At 47.9% G+C, this 19,260-nt stretch overlaps 1 protein-coding gene across 8 annotated transcripts in view; it reads right to left on the bottom strand.

Moving 5' to 3' along the window:
* Nucleotides 1-1,839: 1,839 nt before the first annotated feature.
* Nucleotides 1,840-19,260, bottom strand: part of nfic (nuclear factor I/C) — a 408,020-nt gene continuing 390,599 nt past the window's right edge. For 7 of the 8 annotated variants that reach the window (XM_056275684.1, XM_056275690.1, XM_056275686.1 and 4 more), the window contains 2 exons: nucleotides 9,609-9,697; nucleotides 2,246-2,363 (listed from right to left, as the gene is read on the bottom strand). In XM_056275684.1, the coding sequence (XP_056131659.1) occupies nucleotides 2,343-2,363; nucleotides 9,609-9,697 (110 nt within the window). In that variant the 3' untranslated portion in view covers nucleotides 2,246-2,342. Of the gene's footprint in view, nucleotides 2,364-9,608; nucleotides 9,698-19,260 lie in introns of all 8 variants that reach the window. The other variant, XM_056275685.1, reaches the window with a different exon arrangement.

The raw sequence follows: 19,260 nt of genomic DNA, 5'->3' as shown, positions 1-19,260 counted from the left end.
GACACGTGTGTATACTAACCACCAATCAGTCCTGAATCCCACAGCTGTTTTATCTTAAACCAGCAGATGGCACTAATGCAACACAACTGTAATACTAACCGCCTTTATAAAAAAAAGAACAAGTCTCAAAAACTTGCAATGGAGCGTGACTGGAGGGCAAAACAATAGTGGAGGTTGACTACTATATTCAACTGACGATTAAAAGTAATGGTATTGTTTTGAGTTCTTAACATTCCACTTCCCAAATTTCTGAATTTTGTTCTGACTGGCTGTTGTGGGTTTCTGCTCGAGATGCCATCGCTGTTCCGTTCACACTATTGGACTTTCTGATATGAATGTCAAATATGTTTGTTATTTTTTAATTTTTTGGATTTCTTCTTCCTTTTTCGTCCCAATTGTATCCAGCCAATCACCTCACTCTTCCGAGCCGTCCCGGTCTCTGCTCCACCCCCTCTGCTGATCCGGGGAGGGCTGCAGACTACCACATGCCTCCTCCCATACATGTGGAGTCGCCAGCCGCTTCTTTTCACCTGACAGTGAGGAGTTTCACCAGGGGGACGTAGCGCATGGGAGGGTCACGCTATTCCCCCCAGTTCCCCTCCACCCCCCCCCCCTCGAAAAGGCGCCTCAATTAACCAGAGGAGGCGCTAGTGCAGCAACCAGGACACACCCACGTCCGTCTTCCCACCCGCAGACACGGCCAATTGTGTCCGTAGGGACGCTCGACCAAGCCGGAGGTAACACGGGGATTCAAACCGGCGATCCCCGTGTTGGTAGGCAACGGAATAGGCCGCCACGCCCCCCGGATGCCCCAGGTTACAGCTTCTTTTACAGCTGGATTAGCACAGCGGTGCTGCATTATCTGGTCAGGCACAAACACAGTCACAAAGGGCCTTGCTGCGCACTACTACGTCCTTCTGTAGAGTCGTGTTATTACAACTCTGTAGTTTGCTGTCCCCCCTTCAACACAAGATATGTTGAGAAGTGGTGACGCTGCCTCGCCCTCTGTAGTACTGACACCGGTACTACTGTGCTCAGCAGCAACGATGCAGCTGTTAAAGAAAGCACCAGCAGAACAGTCCTAAAACACCACTCACACAAAGAAACATGATACCAACACACTGACGACTGTCAACAAAAGTAAAGAGAAAACCTCTATTTTAGCAGGAGGACAGAACAGTACAAGTGCTGTTTGAACTCTTCGGATTTCCTCAAGCGCATCAAAAAACATAGAAAAGTGCAAATAATCATTACCAACAGGACCTCCTTCTTCTCGGTTGGTCCGGAAAGAAAGCTTAATTGCATATATAAGAAGCAGCACCCACATTTGGAAGGGGTAGAAGAAATCTTAGGTAGGGGAGGGGGAAGGTAATATCGTTCCTACAGCATTCTGGAGGGGAATTAGGAAGCAAAAGAAAGGCTAATATTCATCCTAAGGAACAGGGCCACTCGGCTCTGTGCATGACTGTAGTCCAGACTTCCGGTTTCTACTGCAGCGGTCACACCAGTTTCCTGTTTGTTGGCGTGTGCTATCGACAATGGCATATTTTTGGCGTTGCCTGCAAGATTTACTATGGATAAATGTCCACGACATGCACACAACTGTCGACAAACTTCCACCTGCACCTGCCAGCAAACGCGTGAAAAGTTTCCAGTTGTACATATCAAGTTACGTCACACAACTATGAGGATGAGCGGATGGGCTGACGGACGTAACTTGATATGTACAACTGGAAACTTTTCACCCGTGTGCTGGGAGGTGCAGGCGGAAGTGTGTGGACAGTTGTGTGCATGTGGTGGACATTTATCCATGGTAAATCTTGCAGGCATTGCCAAAAACATGCCATTGTCAACAGCACACGCCAACAAACAGGAAACTGGTAAGACCGCTGCAGTAGAAACCGGAAGTCAGCGGACTACAGTGATGCACAGAGCCGATTCTAACCAGCAGACTGAGGGTAGACGCTCGATAGGAGGGTTGAGTTGAGTCGGGTGAAACAGTCTGTAGACTACCCAGACTTCCCCTTCTTTCCTGATATTTTCACCGGAAGTATGCACATTGAAGGCCATCTTATGTCAATCCTCATACCTTTTTGGCATTACTTTTCGGCACAAGTGAGAAGTAGCAGAATGCCTCAACCTCTCGACTTGTCTTTGTCCATCCAAGCGGTCTCTGACAACTCTGCTGTGTCGATACATATATAAGTATTTCTAGATATATATTTATACATGTACCACCACATGCTAAGTTTCCACATGAGTTTATTTTCCTTGTGCTGTGTGTCGTCATAAGAACGCTGTTGATGTGATGCCGTGGTCATGTTCTTCCCTGTAGCGCTCACTCAGTTTCCCAGGTACCAGGACTGAGATAAAGAAAAACACAAACATTAGTTACATTAAAACACAAGTAACATGAAGCACCTCTATGACTTAATGACAATGTGAGCACACACTTAATGATTGTTCCTGTCTCGCTTTGTCGAAACATGGTTTTCCCACTCAGAAGGCAGCAGGTGCAGTTACGCAACCGCTCCTCTGTGTTAGAGTCTATGTGAGACCACAACACAGTGTCTCGGAAGCGATGCTTCACCTTGACCACCCCCAGATGCCCATCATGCACTATTTACAGCATTCTGGCCTTTAGAGTCTCTGGTACAATGGCACGGTGGCCACAGGAGAGGCACACCTCCCCCCAGCAGGAGAGCTCGTCGCGGACTTTATGGTAGGGGAGCAGCCTGTCATCCACCTTGGCAGGCCAGCCATCCTGGACGTAGGCACGAAGGGTTGTGAGTGTCTCATCCTCAGCCGAGGCCTTCTGCAGCTTGGCCAGGGTGACTACTGTGCTGAGGGGCCCATGTAGCATGTGGACACAGTCGTCATTGTCGTCGTTGTCATCCTCTGGCGTCGCCGCTCTTACCTCTTTGGTCAGAGAGATGGCTTGGGACAGGAGGTCGGCCACTGTATTGGTACGCCCCGGCATAAACTTGAGTCTGAAGTTGTACTGATTCAGCCTATCCGCTCATCTCAGTAGTCTCATGGGCCTGTGCCCTGAATTTTGGGTCGCCAGCAGAGCCGTCAGCGCCTGATGATCTGTGCAGATAGTGAAAGCCCTGCCGTACAGGTAGACATGCCAGCGTTTGCATGCCCACAGGCAGGCAAGAGCTTCCCTTTCCCCCACTGAGTACTTCTGCTCTGCCGGAGTGAGTGCCCACAAGGCGAAGACCACTGGACGCTCTATCCCCTCATGGACCTGGGAGAGCACTGCACCAAGTGCCACCCCGGACGCGTCACAGGTGACCATGGTGGTCTGAACTGTGTTGATAGGAACTGCAGCAGCCTGTGAGTCTGCAGGGGGGGAGCGGCACCAGCGTGCAAGGTGATTCATCTTGTTGCAGTTATGACAGTGCTTGCCCAGGGCAGGACATGATTTGTCCCGAGATACATGATTTGTGGAGCCACAGTTAGTACAACGCTAGGGCGCACTCTCCCTAGACCCCCTGTCTGCCACTCTTTGCACATCAAACCTGTCACTGTCCATGTCAGCCGCCCCTGCCGTCTCCTGGGCAACAGTAGGTACTTTAAGCAGAGACGCGTTTAAGCGGTGAACTACCGGAAGCAGTGACGTCACGGGCTCCTGCACAGCGCGAGAGAACTTGTGCGCTTCCAGCAGAGCCGTTTCCAACTGATTCCCAATCACTATAGCGTCAGATAATGTCATGGAGTCTGGTTCGAGTAACAGTCTTTCCCTCAGCTGAGCACAAGTCCATCTTCCAAAGCCCCGAAGTCACAATGCTTTGCTAGCCCACGTAAGGCAGAGACGAACTGGCCCACTGACTCACCAGACTTCTGGGCTCTCTGGCGAAACTCAAACCAGAGCATGCGTCAGCTCCTTCCTGAGCTGAAATGGGGCTGTAGTGCGTTGGTAGCCACAGCATAGGTGTCATCCGCCACCGAGAGTGTAGCGAAAATACGTTGCCCCTCCTGACCGAGGCAGTGCTGCAAGAGCGCACACTTTCTAGCTGCTGCTAAATCCGAATGCCCCAGAGCCAGTAAATAGTAATCAAACGACGATATCCATCAGTCCCAGGGAACACCTGGGTCACCGGGAACGGGTAGGAAAGGTGGCGGTGGCGATTGAACGAAGCCAGCCATCCTCGTTCGCCAAATATGTTCAATGACCACACCGGGAGCCACGTTTACAACTTTTACTTAACCAACATCAACTCACGACACTTTCCACCTTGCCGTAATTCACACTGCCCCCTGCTCTTCCTCAAGGCACAGTAACTGCTAGTGCTCAACCATACAAGTCAGACTCGGGCATAACACTACCTAACCAGATATAACAGACGTTCAACCTTCTTTAGGCGTAAATACAAAATGCAGCATCCCCTGATGTAGACTTAGCATGAAGGAGGATTAAAGGACCCCTGCCTTTGGACCTGAGAGCTCTTGCTGGTTTGCATGTAATTAGCATGTCTTTTATATACTGAGGTACAAGGCTTTAGCGTTTTGTATACAAGTAACATAATTTTAAAATCAATTCTAGTTTTGACGTTTCGATTCTAGATTCTCCCAGCCAGACACCCTCGACACACTTGCCCGCACTCCACATGACGACCCCAAAAACACCACAGTCAACGCTAGGCAAGGCTGCCGCCCTCGGTGTTATCGGAACTGCCGGTCTAAATGGGCTAGCAGTTAGCTTAGCCTGTCCCATTACTGCGTCCTGTCAGACTGCCCTCAGTGTTTCTTCTTCGGGCACAGCTCCAGGCAGGGCATTGGTCCCTGGGCCCACAGGATGCAGTACACCAAGCTCTCCCAGCCGATCCAGCGCCAGCTCTCCCAGCCATCAAACGAAGACAAACTTAGACGCAGACGTGGACAAAGACACTGCATGGATGGTACTGGGTGAGCGTGCCACAAACGTGAATTTGTGTCGCCATCTTCCCACACCCACACCGGTACTGGGTGAGGCTGCTGCAAACATGAATTCGCGCCACATTCATGCTTCTTCACCTAGGTCCTCACCTCAAAGGGAAGTACCCAGAGTAGCTGCTCCAAGATGATGGTCTCACCAACCTCCACCTTGGTGTGCTGCTGTGGCCGAATCCAGCACCAGTAGAGGCCCTTAAAGTGGGGATAGGTCTCGGAGGGGTTCTCGCTAGGTAGCAAGTACAGTAGTTGACCAGAACTGCAGCCGGTATGTCTCTGGGGAGATGTCGAACTTGGTCAGCAGCACTGCTTTCAGGTCTGTATAGCAGTGGGCTTTTTCCTGCCCATCACAGTGTAGGCCTCCAATGTCTTCCCAGAAAGCAGTGGAACGAGTCGGCATGTCCACTCTCTCTCTGGCCATTTTCACATTTTGGCAATGGGCTCAAAACGTAACAAAAAGTTCTCAGTGTCCTCGCCCATCTGATATTGTGTGATTTTGGCTCAGTATAGCGCCTCCACTATTGCCTTGGCCGGTCAGGTCTGCTGTTCTGAGTCTTGAAACTGGAGAGAGGGTACCTCTGACAGTGCAGCCTGATGCACACACTGGGGTGTTGGTGTTGGCAGTTCAAGTCTGGGGCTGGATGCTGTCACTGCTTGGCACTGTAGCAGTGACTGGCAGGTTGGTAGCAGGCGGCGTAGTGGCAACATATTGACGGGGCAGGGTGAGGTAACTGGTTAGTCAGTGGAAGAGAGGCCGCAGGCCTCAAATCTCTGCCAACAGGCCCTCCTGTCTCCTTTGCTGTGCTGCCAAGTCGTCTCTCACTTTTGTCAGTAGTACTCCCCCTAGTCCACCTGTTGATGCTGGCGCTGCAGGAGCTGCTGGGGGTTGGCCTGGACCTGTCCTCCTCATTGTCTTCCTTTGATGATGATGATGAAGGCACTGTCTCCCAAATCGGTTATGCATTGATGGTTGCCGTCTCCTCATTCTACTCTCACAGTTGGGAGTGCAGTCCTGTGTGCTGCATTTGAAGGAGGGTTATCTTCTTCTGACTAGCCATCTCACTTCTGACACCATATGTCATGGTCAGACTGGTCATGTCATTTCAAACTCCTCAAAAATTGGAAAAACAGGCATGAAAAACAGATGATGGTGTTATTTATTGTGCTTGGCCTTCCAAGGTGCACACAGTGAGAACATTTACAAAGTGCAAAAAGATGAAAAACAGAAAAACAAATTACTCTATATACAGGATTGCAAAATATTACAAAAATTAGTTCCTCAATAACTCAAATATCTTTCAACCCCCCCCCCAAAAAAAACCCCAAAAACTATATGTACAAAGAATTTACAACAGTACTACAATCACTGTACCAAAGGAAAGTAGCTGTTACCTCCTCCGTAACTAAACTTACTTTGAGTTTGGGTACCTAGAAAAACGCTATATAAATGTAATGATTATTATTATTATTATTACTCCACCAGGGCCACAGGCAGCTCTTTTAAGCAGCTAATCATACCTGGGCTCGGTACGACTAACCTGGGTTCGGTAATACTAACCGTGGTACGACTAACCTCGGCTCACTATGACTAACTTGGGCTCAGTACAACTAAACTCGGCTCAGTATGACTAACCTGGGCTCGGTACGATTAATCTGGGCTCGGTACAACTAACCTCAGCTCAGTACAACTAACCTCGACTCGGTATCGGCTCGGTACGACTAACCTGGGCTCAGTACAACTAACTTCAGCTTGGTACAACTAACCACAGCTCAGTACGACTAACCTGGTCTCGGTACAACTAACCTCAGCTCAGTATGACTAACCTGGGCTCGGTACAACTACCCTCAGCTTGGTACGACTAACCTGGGCTCGATACAACTAACCTCAACTCAGTAAACTAACCTCAGCTCGGTATGACTAACCTCGGCTCAGTACGACTAACCTGGGTTCGGTACAACTAACCTCAACTCGGTACAACTAACCTCAGCTCTGTACAACTAACCTGGGCTCGGTACGATTAACTTGGGCTCGGTACAACTAACCTGGGTTCAGTATGACTAACCTGAGCTCGGTACAACTAACCTGGGCTCAGTATGACTAACCTGGGCTCGGTATGACTAACCTGGGCTCAGTACAACTAACCTCAGTTCGGTACAACTAACCTGGGCTTGGTACAACTAACCTCAGCTCGGTACAATTAACCTGGGTTCAGTACAATTAACGTCAGTATGACTAACCTTGGCTTGGTACAGCTAACCTCAGCTTGGTACGACTAACCTCAGCTCAGTACGACTAACCTGGGCTCGGTACAACTAACCTCAGCTCAGTATGACTAACCTGGGCTCTGTACGACTAACCTGGGCTCGGTACGACTAACCTGGGCTCGGTACAACTAACCTCAGCTTGATACGACTAACCTGGGCTCAGTACGACTAACCTGGGCTCAGTACAACTAACCTGGGCTCGGTACGACTAATCTGGGCTCAGTACAACTAACCTCAGCTCGGTACGACTTACCTGGACTCAGTATGACTAACCTGGGCTCGGTATGACTAACCTGGGCTCAGCACAACTAACCTCAGTTCGGTACAACTAACCTGGGCTCGGTACAACTAACCTCAGCTCGGTACAACTAACCTGGGTTCAGTGCAATTAACCTCAGTATGACTAACCTTGGCTTGGTACAGCTAACCTCAGCTTGGTACGACTAACCTCAGCTCGGTACGACTAACCTGGGCTCGGTACAACTAACCTCAGCTAGGTACGGCTAACCTGGGCTCAGTACGACTAACCTCAGCCAGTACGACTAACCTTGGCTCAGTACGACTAACCTGGGCTTAGTAAAACTAACCTGGGCTTGGTACAAATAACCTCAACTTGGTACAAATAACCTTAGCTTGGTACGACTAACCTCGGCTCAGTACGATTAACATGGACTCGGTAAAACTAACCTCAGCTCAGTACGACTAACCTGGGCTCAGTATGACTAACCTGGGCTCGGTACAACTAACCTGGGCTCTGTACGACTAACCTGGGCTCAGTACAACTAACCTGGGCTCGGTACGACTAACCTGGGCTCAGTACAACTAACCTCAGCTCGGTACGACTTACCTGGGCTCAGTATGACTAACCTGGGCTCGGTATGACTAACCTCAGCTCGGTACAACTAACCTGGGTTCAGTACAATTAACCTCAGTATGACTAACCTCAGCTTGGTACGACTAACCTCAGCTTGGTACGACTAACCTGGGCTCAATACAACTAACCTCAGCTTGGTATGACTAACCTGGGCTCAGTATGACTAACCTTGGCTTGGTACAGCTAACCTCAGCTTGGTACGACTAACCTCAGCTTGGTACGACTAACCTGGGCTCAATACAACTAACCTCAGCTCGGTATGACTAACCTGGGCTCAGTATGACTAACCTGGGCTCGGTACAACTAACCTCAGCTAGGTACAGCTAACCTGGGCTCAGTACGACTAACCTCAGCCCAGTACGACTAACCTTGGCTCAGTACGACTAACCTGGGCTTAGTAAAACTAACCTGGGCTTGGTACAAATAACCTCAACTCAGTACAAATAACCTTAGCTCGGTACGACAAACCTCGGCTCAGTACGACTAACCTGGGCTCGGTAAAACTAACCTCAGCTCAGTACGACTAACCTGGGCTCGGTACGACTAACCTGGGCTTGGTAAACTAACCTGAGCTCAGTAAAACTAACCTGGGCTCGATACAACTAACCTCAGCTCGGTACGACTAACCCGGGCTCGGTACAACTAACCTCAGCTCGGTACGACTAACCTGGGCTCAATACGACTGACCTGGGCTCGGTACAACTAACCTGGGCTCGGTACGACTAACCTGGGCTCAGTACAACTAACCTCAGCTCGTTACGACTTACCTGGGCTCAGTATGACTAACCTGGGCTCGGTATGACTAACCTGGGCTCAGTACAACTAACCTCAGTTCGGTACAACTAACCTGGGCTCGGTACAACTAACCTCAGCTCGGTACAACTAACCTGGGTTCAGTACAATTAACCTCAGTATGACTAACCCTGGCTTGGTACAGCTAACCTCAGCTTGGTACGACTAACCTCAGCTTGGTACGACTAACCTGGGCTCAATACAACTAACCTCAGCTCGGTATGACTAACCTGGGCTCAGTATGACTAACCTGGGCTCGGTACAACTAACCTCAGCTAGGTACGGCTACCCTGGGCTCAGTACGACTAACCTCAGCCCAGTACGACTAACATTGGCTCAGTACGACTAACCTGGGCTTAGTAAAACTAACCTGGGCTTGGTACAAATAACCTCAACTCGGTACAAATAACCTTAGCTCGGTACGCCTAACCTGGGCTCAGTACGATTAACCTGGGCTCGGTAAAACTAACCTCAGCTCAGTACGACTAACCTGGGCTCGGTAAACTAACCTGAGCTCAGTAAAACTAACCTGGGCTCGATACAACTAACCTCAGCTCGGTACGACTAACCCGGGCTCGGTACAACTAACCACGGCTCGAAAAACTAACCTTGGCTCGGGTCGACTAACCTAGGCTCGGTACAAATAACCTGGGCTCGGTACGACTAACCTGGGCTCGGTAACCTGGGCTCAGTATGACTAACCTGGGCTCGGTACAACTAAGCTGGGCTCGGTTCGACTAACCTGGGCTCGGTACAGTCCAGCTGGGTCTCTGGGGACGACACCACTGAAGGACGAGCGGTTGGCTGGGGGGGTCCCAGGGGCTGAATATGCTTGAGAGTTAAAGAGGGGTGGGGGGTGGTAGGGGGACAAATTCACCACTTCAACAACAGTTGTGTTCCAGTTGATGCAGTGTCATTTTTTTTAATTAGATTCTCAACATTTTTACTTTACAATTGAAAAATAAAGTAAAGCAGGTTGATTTGGACCTTTCATGAAGGTTTGATTCGATCTGATTAATACTGAACAAGTAAAACAAGAGGCAACAAAAAGAAAACATAAAAACAAAACAATAATAATATTAAACTGAAATGTTCAATATACCTATAAAACAAACTCAACAAACAAATTAAACACAAATTAAATATTACATGTTCAAACAGGAGTAGGAGGAAGTATAAACTTAGTTACTCCCACCCCTTCTCCACTACTCATCACTTAACTCAAAATTTTTATCTTACACACACTTTATAAATTAACTCATAATATTTATCTTACACACTCTTTATTAATTAACTCATAATATGTATCTAACACACTCTTTATAAATTAACTCATAATATGTATCTTAACTCTTTTAGTTAACTCATAATATTTATCTAACACACTCTTTATAAATTAACCCAGCCACTGAGGATGCACAAGCCAGTGCATCCTTAGTGCCGGTCCCAAGCCCGGACAAATGGGGAGGGTTGCGTCAGGAAGGGCATCCGGCGTAAAATCTTTGCCAAATCAAATATGCGGATCATAAATAAGACTTACAGACCGGATCGGTCGAGGCCCGGGTTACCAACGACCGCCACCGGTACTGTTAACCAGCAGGGTGTCGGTGGAAACTATGCTACTGTTGGGCGAAGGAGAAGGAGAGGGGGAAAGCATGTCCAGAGGCAGCTAGAGAGGAGGAAGGGTAGGCATGTGGAGGTGAGAGTTGGAACTTTGAATGTTGGCACTATGACTGGTAAAGAGAGAGAGAGCTGGCTGACATGATGGAAAGAAGAAAGGTAGGCATACTGTGTGTGCAAGAGACCAGGTGGAAGGGGAGTGAGGCCAGGGGTATCGGAGGTGGGTTCAAACTCTTCTACCATGGTGTGAATGGGAGGAGTAATGGGGTAGGGGTAATTCTGAAGGAAGAGTATGTCAAGAGCATGCTGGAGGTGAAGAGAGTGTCAGACAGAGTGATGAGTATGAAGCTGGAAATTGAAGGTTTATTGCTGAATGTTATCAGCGCATATGCCCCACAAGTTGGGTGTGAGATGGATGAAAAAGAAGAATTCTGGAGTGAGTTGGACGACATGGTGGAGAGGGTACCCAAGGAGGAGAGAGTGGTGATTGGAGCGCACTTCAATGGACATGTTGGTGAAGGGAACAGAGGTGATGAGGAGGTGATGGGAAGGTATGGAGTCAAGAAGAGAAATGTGGAAGGACAGATGGTGGTCGATTTTGCGAAAAGGATGGAAATGGCTGTGGTGAATACATATTTCAAGAAGAGGGAGGAACACAGGGTGACATACAAGAGTGGAGGAAAGTGCACACAGGTGGGCTATATCTTATGTAGAAGGCGCCATCTAAAAGGGATTGGAGACTGCAAGGTGGTGACAGGGGAGAACGTAGCTAGGCAGCATCGGATGGTGGTCTGTAGGATGACTTTGGAGACCAAGAAGAGGAAGCGAGTGAAGACACAGCCGAAGATCAAATGGTGGAAGTTGAAGAAGGAAGACTGTTGTGTGGAGTTCAGGCAGGAGTTAAGACAGGCACTGGGTGGTAGTGAAGAGTTGCCAGATGGCTGGACAACCATTGCAGAAATAGTGAGGGAGACAGCTAGGAAGGTACTTGGTGTGTCATCAGGACAGAGGAAGGAAGACAAGGAGACTTGGTGGTGGAATGAGGAAGTACAGCAAATTATACAGAGGAAAAGGTTGGCAAAGAAGAAGTGGGATAGTAAGAGAGATGAAGAAAGTAGACAGGAGTACAAGGAGATGCAGCGTAAAGCAAAGAGAGAGGTGGCAAAGGCAAAGGAAAAGGCGTATGGTGAGTTGTATGATAGATTAGACACTAAGGAAGGAGAAAAGGACTTGGACCGATTGGCTAGACAGAGGGACCAAGCTGCAAAGGATGTGCAGCAAGTTAGGGCGATCAATGATAGAGATGGAAATGTGCTGACAAGCGAGGAGAGTGTGCTAAGAAGGTGGAAGGAGTACTTTGAGGGGCTGATGAATGAAGAAAATGAGAGAGAGAGAAGGTTGGATGATGTAGGGATAGTGAATCAGGAAGTTCAGCGGATTAGCAAGGAGGAAGTGAGGGCAGCTATGAAGAGGATGAAGAGTGGAAAGGCAGTTGGTCCTGATGACATACCTGTGGAGGCATGGAGATGTTTAGGAGAGATGGCAGTGGAGTTTTTAACTAGATTGTTTAACACAATCCTGGAAAGTGAGAGGATGCCTGAGGAGTGGAGAAGAAGCATACTGGTACCGGTTTTCAAGAACAAGGGCGATGTGCAGAACTGTAACAACTACAGAGGTATAAAGTTGATCAGCCACAGCATGAAGGTTTGGGAAAGAGTAATAGAAGCTAGGTTAAGAGGAGAGGTGACGATCAGCAAGCAGCAGTATGGTTTCATGCCACGAAAGAGCACCACAGATGCGATGTTTGCTTTGAGAATGTTGATGGAGAAGTATAGAGAAGGCCAGAAAGAGTTGCATTGTGTCTTTGTAGATTTAGAGAAAGCTTATGACAGAGTGCCGAGAGAGGAGGTGTGGTGTTGTATGAGGAAGTCAGGAGTTGCAGAGAAGTATGTAGGAGTGGTGCAGGATACGTATGAGGGAAGTGTGACAATGGTGAGGTGTGCGGTTGGAATGACAGATGGGTTCAAGGTGGAGGTCGGATTACATCAAGGATTGGCTCTGAGCCCTTTCTTGTTTGCAATGGTGATGGACAGGTTGACGGACAAGATCAGGCAGGAGTCTCCATGGACGATGATGTTCGCGGATGACATTGTGATCTGTAGCGAGAGTAGGGTGCAGGTTGAGGAGAGCCTGGAGAGGTGGAGGTATGCACTGGAGAGAAGAGGAATGAAAGTCAGTAGGAGCAAGACGGAATACCTATGCGTGAATTAGAGAGAGGACAGTGGAATGGTCAGGATGCAAGGAGTGGAGGTGACAAAGGCATTTGAGTTTAAATACTTGGGGTCAACTGTCCAAAGTAATGGGGAGTGCAGTAGAGAGGTGAAAAAGAGAGTGCAGGCAGGTTGGAGTGGGTGGAGAAGTGTGTCAGGAGTGATTTGCGACAGAAGGGTATCAGCAAGAGTTAAAGGGAAAGTTTACAAGATGGTTGTGAGACCAGCTATGTTATATGGTTTGGAGACAGTGGCACTGACGAAAAGACAGGAGGCGGAGCTGGAGGTGGCAGAGTTGAAGATGCTAAGATTTTCACTGAGAGTAATGAAGAAGGACATGATTAGGAACGATTATATTAGAGGGACCGCTCAGGTTGGACGGTTTGGAGACAAAGCAAGAGAGGCAAGATTGAGATGGCTTGGACATGTGTGGAGGAGAGATGCTGAGTATATTGGGAGAAGGATGCTGAATATGGAGCTGCCAGGGAAGAGGAAAAAAGGAAGGCCAAAGAGGAGGTTTATGGATGTGGTGAGGGAGGACATGCATGTGGCTGGTGTGACAGAAGAAGATGCAGAGGACAGGAAGAGATGGAAACGGATGATCTGCTGTGGCGACCCCTAACGGGAGCAGCCGAAAGTAGTAGTAGTAGTAGACTCTTAATAAATTAACTCATAATATTTATCTTAAACACTATAAATTAACTAATAATATTTATGTTACACACTCTTTATAAATTTACTGAATTTTTATCTAACACTATAAATAAACTCATATTTATCATACACACTCTTTATAAATTAACTCATAATATTTACCTTACACAATCTATAAATTAACTCATAATATTTATCTTACACATTCTTTATAAATTAACTCCTAATATTTACCTTACACACTATAAATTAACTCATAGTATTTATCTTACACTCTTTATAAATTAACTCATAATATTTATCTAACGCACTTTTTATAGATTAACTCATAATATTTATCTTACACACTCTATAGATTAACTCACAATATTTATCTTACACACTCTATAAATTAACTCATATTTATCTTACACACTATAAATTAACTCATAATATTTATCTAACGCACTTTTTATAGAGTAACTCATAATATGTATCTTACACACTCTTTATAAATTAACTCATAATATTTATCTTACACACTATAAATTAACTCATATTATTTACCATAAACACTTTAACTGCCAAATATTATTATTTGTCATTATTTTTTGTAATTGTATTATTGGCCAAGCCTAATTAGAGTAATTAATCTAATTGATATTATGCATGTTAATATGCAGACTTTATTTTATGAAAAGTGATATGGTACATTACTGAGCTATGATTTGTTGCACAGGGACATTTTTTAACGTAACACGCCCTGATTCCATGCATTGCATGCGTTCTGTCGACGACACTAGAACTGACGTCACCAAAGAGAAGCAGACAAGCTGCGCTGACAAGTTTACGGTCGTCACTCGTTTCATGTCTCCTATTTTAAGTTTCTAAGTTATCATTTAATGCTCATTTGGAAACAAGGTTTATGTTTTATGTTTATTGAGAGTTTTGACTTGGAAGACGGATTTTCTGTGAAGATTCTTCAAACTGGACTCATTCCCTCTTGGTCATATGCAGCCAGTGAGGTAACGTTACGTTGCTAGCTCGGCTAGCATGCAAGCGTGTATGTTTTGCTGTACATTTTATGTTATTAATTTGTGTATATATTTATTCTGTATTTGTGTATTTCTGTATGTATTTATAGTTCGACGGTGATGAATGGCGAAGTGTGAATAAAAGTCATCTGTATGAAGAACTGTGGTGGTATTTCCCGGAGGGACTGATAGTCGAACTCAACTGCGTGGTTGAAGACGTAACTCATCTGCGCCCAAGTCAATTGATCCAACGTTCCCAATTTTGCTCGCTCTCGACAAGGAGGACGGCGACAGATCATCAAGACGGGAAATTCAGATAAGCTTGCCTTGGACACATTAGTTCCTCAGTGTTCGTTCATATAACGTCAATAAGCCAGACATTTAAGTTTGTGTTCTGAAAGGTGACACAAGGGAACGGATAACTACAAGGAACTGCGTGTAGCTTAAGTGCAATATTGTTTTCATAAGAAATGAGGAGCATTAATGTAATTGTTTACTGACAATCTGTGCATGGTAATGTAAGGTAGTAATGCAAATCCGCCACAGGGTGGCACTGTTACGCTGTATGTTCCCCTGGGAATGCCGCAAATGGCGATGTTTGTCCCTTTTGCAACACCGTACCCCTAAGTCTTGTCCCGGGCAAAAGGCTACGTTGATCACATGTTTTTTTTTTATTCTTCTGCCGGAAGCTGTGAGTATGATGAGGCCAGCGGCCAGCTGATTGATGAGAGGTGAAGTGTAAGCGAGTGCCAGTAAAGTGTCCAGGTCTCAGCCACGATCCCAAGCCTCCGCCTCCTTCCTTTTCCACGCAAACATCATACTACAACAAACACAACGCAGAGTCCCAGGGCGTGTAGGGAGACGACAGCCGAACGCAAAGTGCGGGTTACATCATGGTGCCGTGACCCGGATCGTGGTGCTTCGAGATCCAAGGAGATACAGAGACTCGCGTCCTCGCCTTTGCTGCTGCATTGAACTGCGTTACCTTCAGTGACTGGACAGTGTGGTGGACTGAACTACTGTCATCGGCGTTGCAGCATTGGCAAGATACTCACCTCTTCAAATATCCTTTAAAGACTGTTGAAAGCTTGCTATATCCATTTGAAGACTTTTTATGATATTTCGATAAACTTAACTGTTATTTGTGTTGTGTAAAAGTGTGCTATGTGAGATCCTGCTATAGGAACACTGTGTTTAACATTAAGCTGATATATATCATTCATAATTTTTTGGTTTTGGTTAAGGGTTGTGTATTGACCATCTGATTTTGACTCAAGTTTAATGTGAGTTTTGAGTTGATAGTGATTATTGTTTTTTGATATATTTACTGGAAAAAAGGGGAGATTTTGCATACACAGCTAAACTTATTCTGTGAACACAGTGAATCATTAATAGTCATCTGTTTTGACACCAACAGCTACACCAGTCATAGTGATTTAGAAAAAAATATATCAAAATGTTCAGTGACTATGCAGATTATCAGTCAAAGCAAGAAGGTGCCTCTGCTGCCACACCGGATTCCCAACTGCCCCCGATGCCCACAGCCAGCCACAACTGTGACACTCCAGCCCAGACACAACCCCACCTTTCAAACAAGGGCGTAACAACCACCAGTGCTGCAAATCAACAGCAATCAGTGAGGCCAAAGCTTAACAACCACGTCACTAGCCCCAACACCACCCAACAGCTGATCCTCCCTCAAGACCACCACAGCAGTCAGCAGCCCCCATACCCAGGACTAAGTGCACCACTCACTCCACCACCCCCAATACTGTCACCTTACCCTATTCACTACTCCACTCCAGCTCATGCACCCACCTTGCCAGCCTCTAGAGCTCCAATGCAAGCACCCTCACTATGTTTTGACAGCAGCCCAGCTGCCAAACCAATCCACCGAAACAGCAGGCCAGACTACAGCCTGCCCAGTGCATCCCTTCCAGCTGTACAGATATTAGTGGAACCTAATCCCCCGGCCCAAGCCAGTGTGAACCAGCACACACACCCTTTGCCCATTCACAGCCTCTCGTGCCCCACCTCCACGGAAATGCAAACTGTACAGCGGCCGACCATGACTCACCCAGACACCCCTCCTTACCAAAGCCCTGCTGCCGAGCCTAAACCCCAGGTCTACACTGGTCCTGCATATAATCCCCCTGTGCCCCAGGCCCTCATGCCAAGCTTTCAAATGCCACCAATGATGAACAATATGAGCTACCTCTCTTCTACTGGCCAGACCCTTCAAAGTTTGCAGCATGGATCAATCCCCCAGCTGCATATGTCACAGCCTGCTGCCCTCTACCCCCAAGAGGTGACCACCCCACTAGCAGTGCAACATGTGGCCCCTAACCACACAGCCCCTGCCTCAGACCCTCGAGCTGTCATGTACCACAACACACTCCCACAACACCCATCCACCACCCCGCACATGCACCCACGTCCGTATGAGCCCCCAATGAATGCTGCCGTCAGAGCCGCAGCCAACACAACCCTTCCACCAGCTGCATATGGTGGGTTCATGCAAACTCATCAGGTAAAAAATGTCCAAATCTTCACTGGCAATCCAGACAGCAAAATACTTGTAGAAGACTGGGTTCGTGATATGCAGTACCTTCTGGAGGCAATCGAGCTCCCCACACACCTCCGCTTTTCGACTGTTGTGCGACACCTGAGCGGTGAGGCCAGGAAGCTAGTCCTGAACCTACCCCCCCACGACCAGACTCCAGAGAAGGCGTATGAGGAGCTCAGGGCTGAATACAGCGACACACAAGGCTCACTTGATCCACTAGCCGACTTCTATGAGCGCAGCCAGAGGTCCGGAGAGTCTGCCTGCTCTTATGCTATTGCTCTGGAGGCAACACTGAGAGTGGTAGAGGAAAGTCAGAGAGGGGGCAGGCAATTTCCTGATCGTGATAGTAAACTCACTCGACAGTTTCTAAGAGGGCTTATGGATGAGATGGTGTATGCAAGGATCGCACCAATGAAGCCCAGGCTTTTGAGGTTCCGGGAGCTGCAAGCAGAGCTTAGAAACCTTGCAAAAGAGACTCAGAAGTTCCAGTCACAACACAAGACAAAGAAAGCGCTCACCCAGGTGCAGGTCACATCAGAATGTGATACCAATATGAGGTCAGAGAGGTCAAAACACACTTCAGAGTGGACAGAGCTTAAAGATATGGTCAAGAAATTAGCTCTTAGCCAAGAAGAACAGGTGACCAAGTTGGCTCACCTTGAGTTGAGAATTGCTGCACCTACCCCTGCACCAGCCCCTGCACCCCCACTAAGGCCCCAACCATCTCCCAGAACAGTTACTCAGGGCTCCAGTGTTGTTTGCTACCGGTGTGGGAAGCAAGGGCATATAGCCCGAGTATGTCGAGCGGTGCTCCCAGATCCCAGTCTGCCCTGGACTCACCGACCCCAGCCTGCGACCTCCGCAGAGAGCACCACGCCCCACTCAATGCAGCATATAAACGCCTAGAGCCTGTGGTAACTGGGGCAACCATGGGCAAGCAGCAAGACCCCCCCACTGCAGGTGAGCGATACTGATGATGGAGTAGAGGACATTCCTATTGTGGGTCCCAGGAATGAGGGTGAGGTGGAAGTCAATGGATTAAAGTGCAGGGCTCTTATCGATTCCGGCTCTCAGGTAACCAGTATTACTCACGGATACTGGTGCAACCACCCTGACCTCCATGGACAGAAACTACGGCCCTCTAAAATACCCATAGCAGGTGCAGCAGGTCAGGATGTGCCTTACTCTGGTGTCCTGCGTATTAAGTTGAAAGTGCTGGGGAAAGAGTTCCAGAGAGTGCCGGCTTTTGTTGTCCCTGACTCCGAGTATCGCTCCCCCGTCCCACTGCTTGTGGGAACTAATGTCGTCCGTGCCGCCAGGAGGCACCTCCAAGCAACCTATGGGGAGCAATATCTTCAGCGGGTGAAGGAAAGCCATCCAGAGTGGTACACAGCTTTACTGGAAACTGGCGACACTGAATATACAGGAGCAGACGACATGGTGGGCCCTGCTGTGTACACTGGCCGTAAAATACGCATCCCCGGAGGGAAAGAGATGGACTTAATGTGCAAAATCAAAACTGGCCCACAAAGAAAGACATACACAGCGCTAATTGAAGGCCACGCCTCCATTCGGCTTCCTCAGGACCTTATGGTCGCCAAAGTTCTTGCAGATGTGAAGAAAGGCTGTGCTCCTGTCAGAGTGATGAACCTGTCCCAACAAACTGTCACAATCAAACCACACACACAGCTGGCCAGCGCCTTCCTGGTGGACAGTGTTGTGGATTTTTCAGCCACGGAACAGGGTTGTCATCAAAATGAGGAGAACAAAGAGACATACCGGTGTCTGCACCAAGTTGTGAGCAGTGGTGGGGTGGACATAAGTGAAGCAGCAGTGGAGAATGAGCACCAGCGCGCCCTCCTAAAAGAGCTTGTGGAGAGGAATATGGGGGTGTTCTCACAGCACTCAATGGACTACGGCCACACAAAAACAGTGCAGCACGAAATCCCCCTGGTCGACTCAAAGCCCTTTCGACTCTCGTACCGCAAGATTCCCCCTTCACAGTGGCAGGATGTGAGGAAGTTGCTGACAGAAATGGAAACAGCAGGGGTTATCAGGCCTAGTAAGAGTCCATATGCTTCGCCAGTAGTGATTGTTACCAAGAAAGACGGATCACTAAGATTATGCATCGATTACCGAAGGCTTAACGCCTGCAGCACAAGAGATGCATTTCCACTGCCCAGAATAGAGGAGGCCCTGGAGGCTCTGGGTCAAGCAAAGTATTTCTCAACACTTGATCTCACATCTGGATACTGGCAGGTAGAGGTGGCG

The sequence above is a fragment of the Lampris incognitus genome, chromosome 3 (genome assembly GCF_029633865.1).
Source record: "Lampris incognitus isolate fLamInc1 chromosome 3, fLamInc1.hap2, whole genome shotgun sequence".
Lineage (NCBI taxonomy): Eukaryota > Metazoa > Chordata > Actinopteri > Lampriformes > Lampridae > Lampris > Lampris incognitus.
The sequence above is the reverse complement of the archived record's forward strand: the minus strand, read 5'-3'. Positions and strand labels throughout refer to the sequence as shown.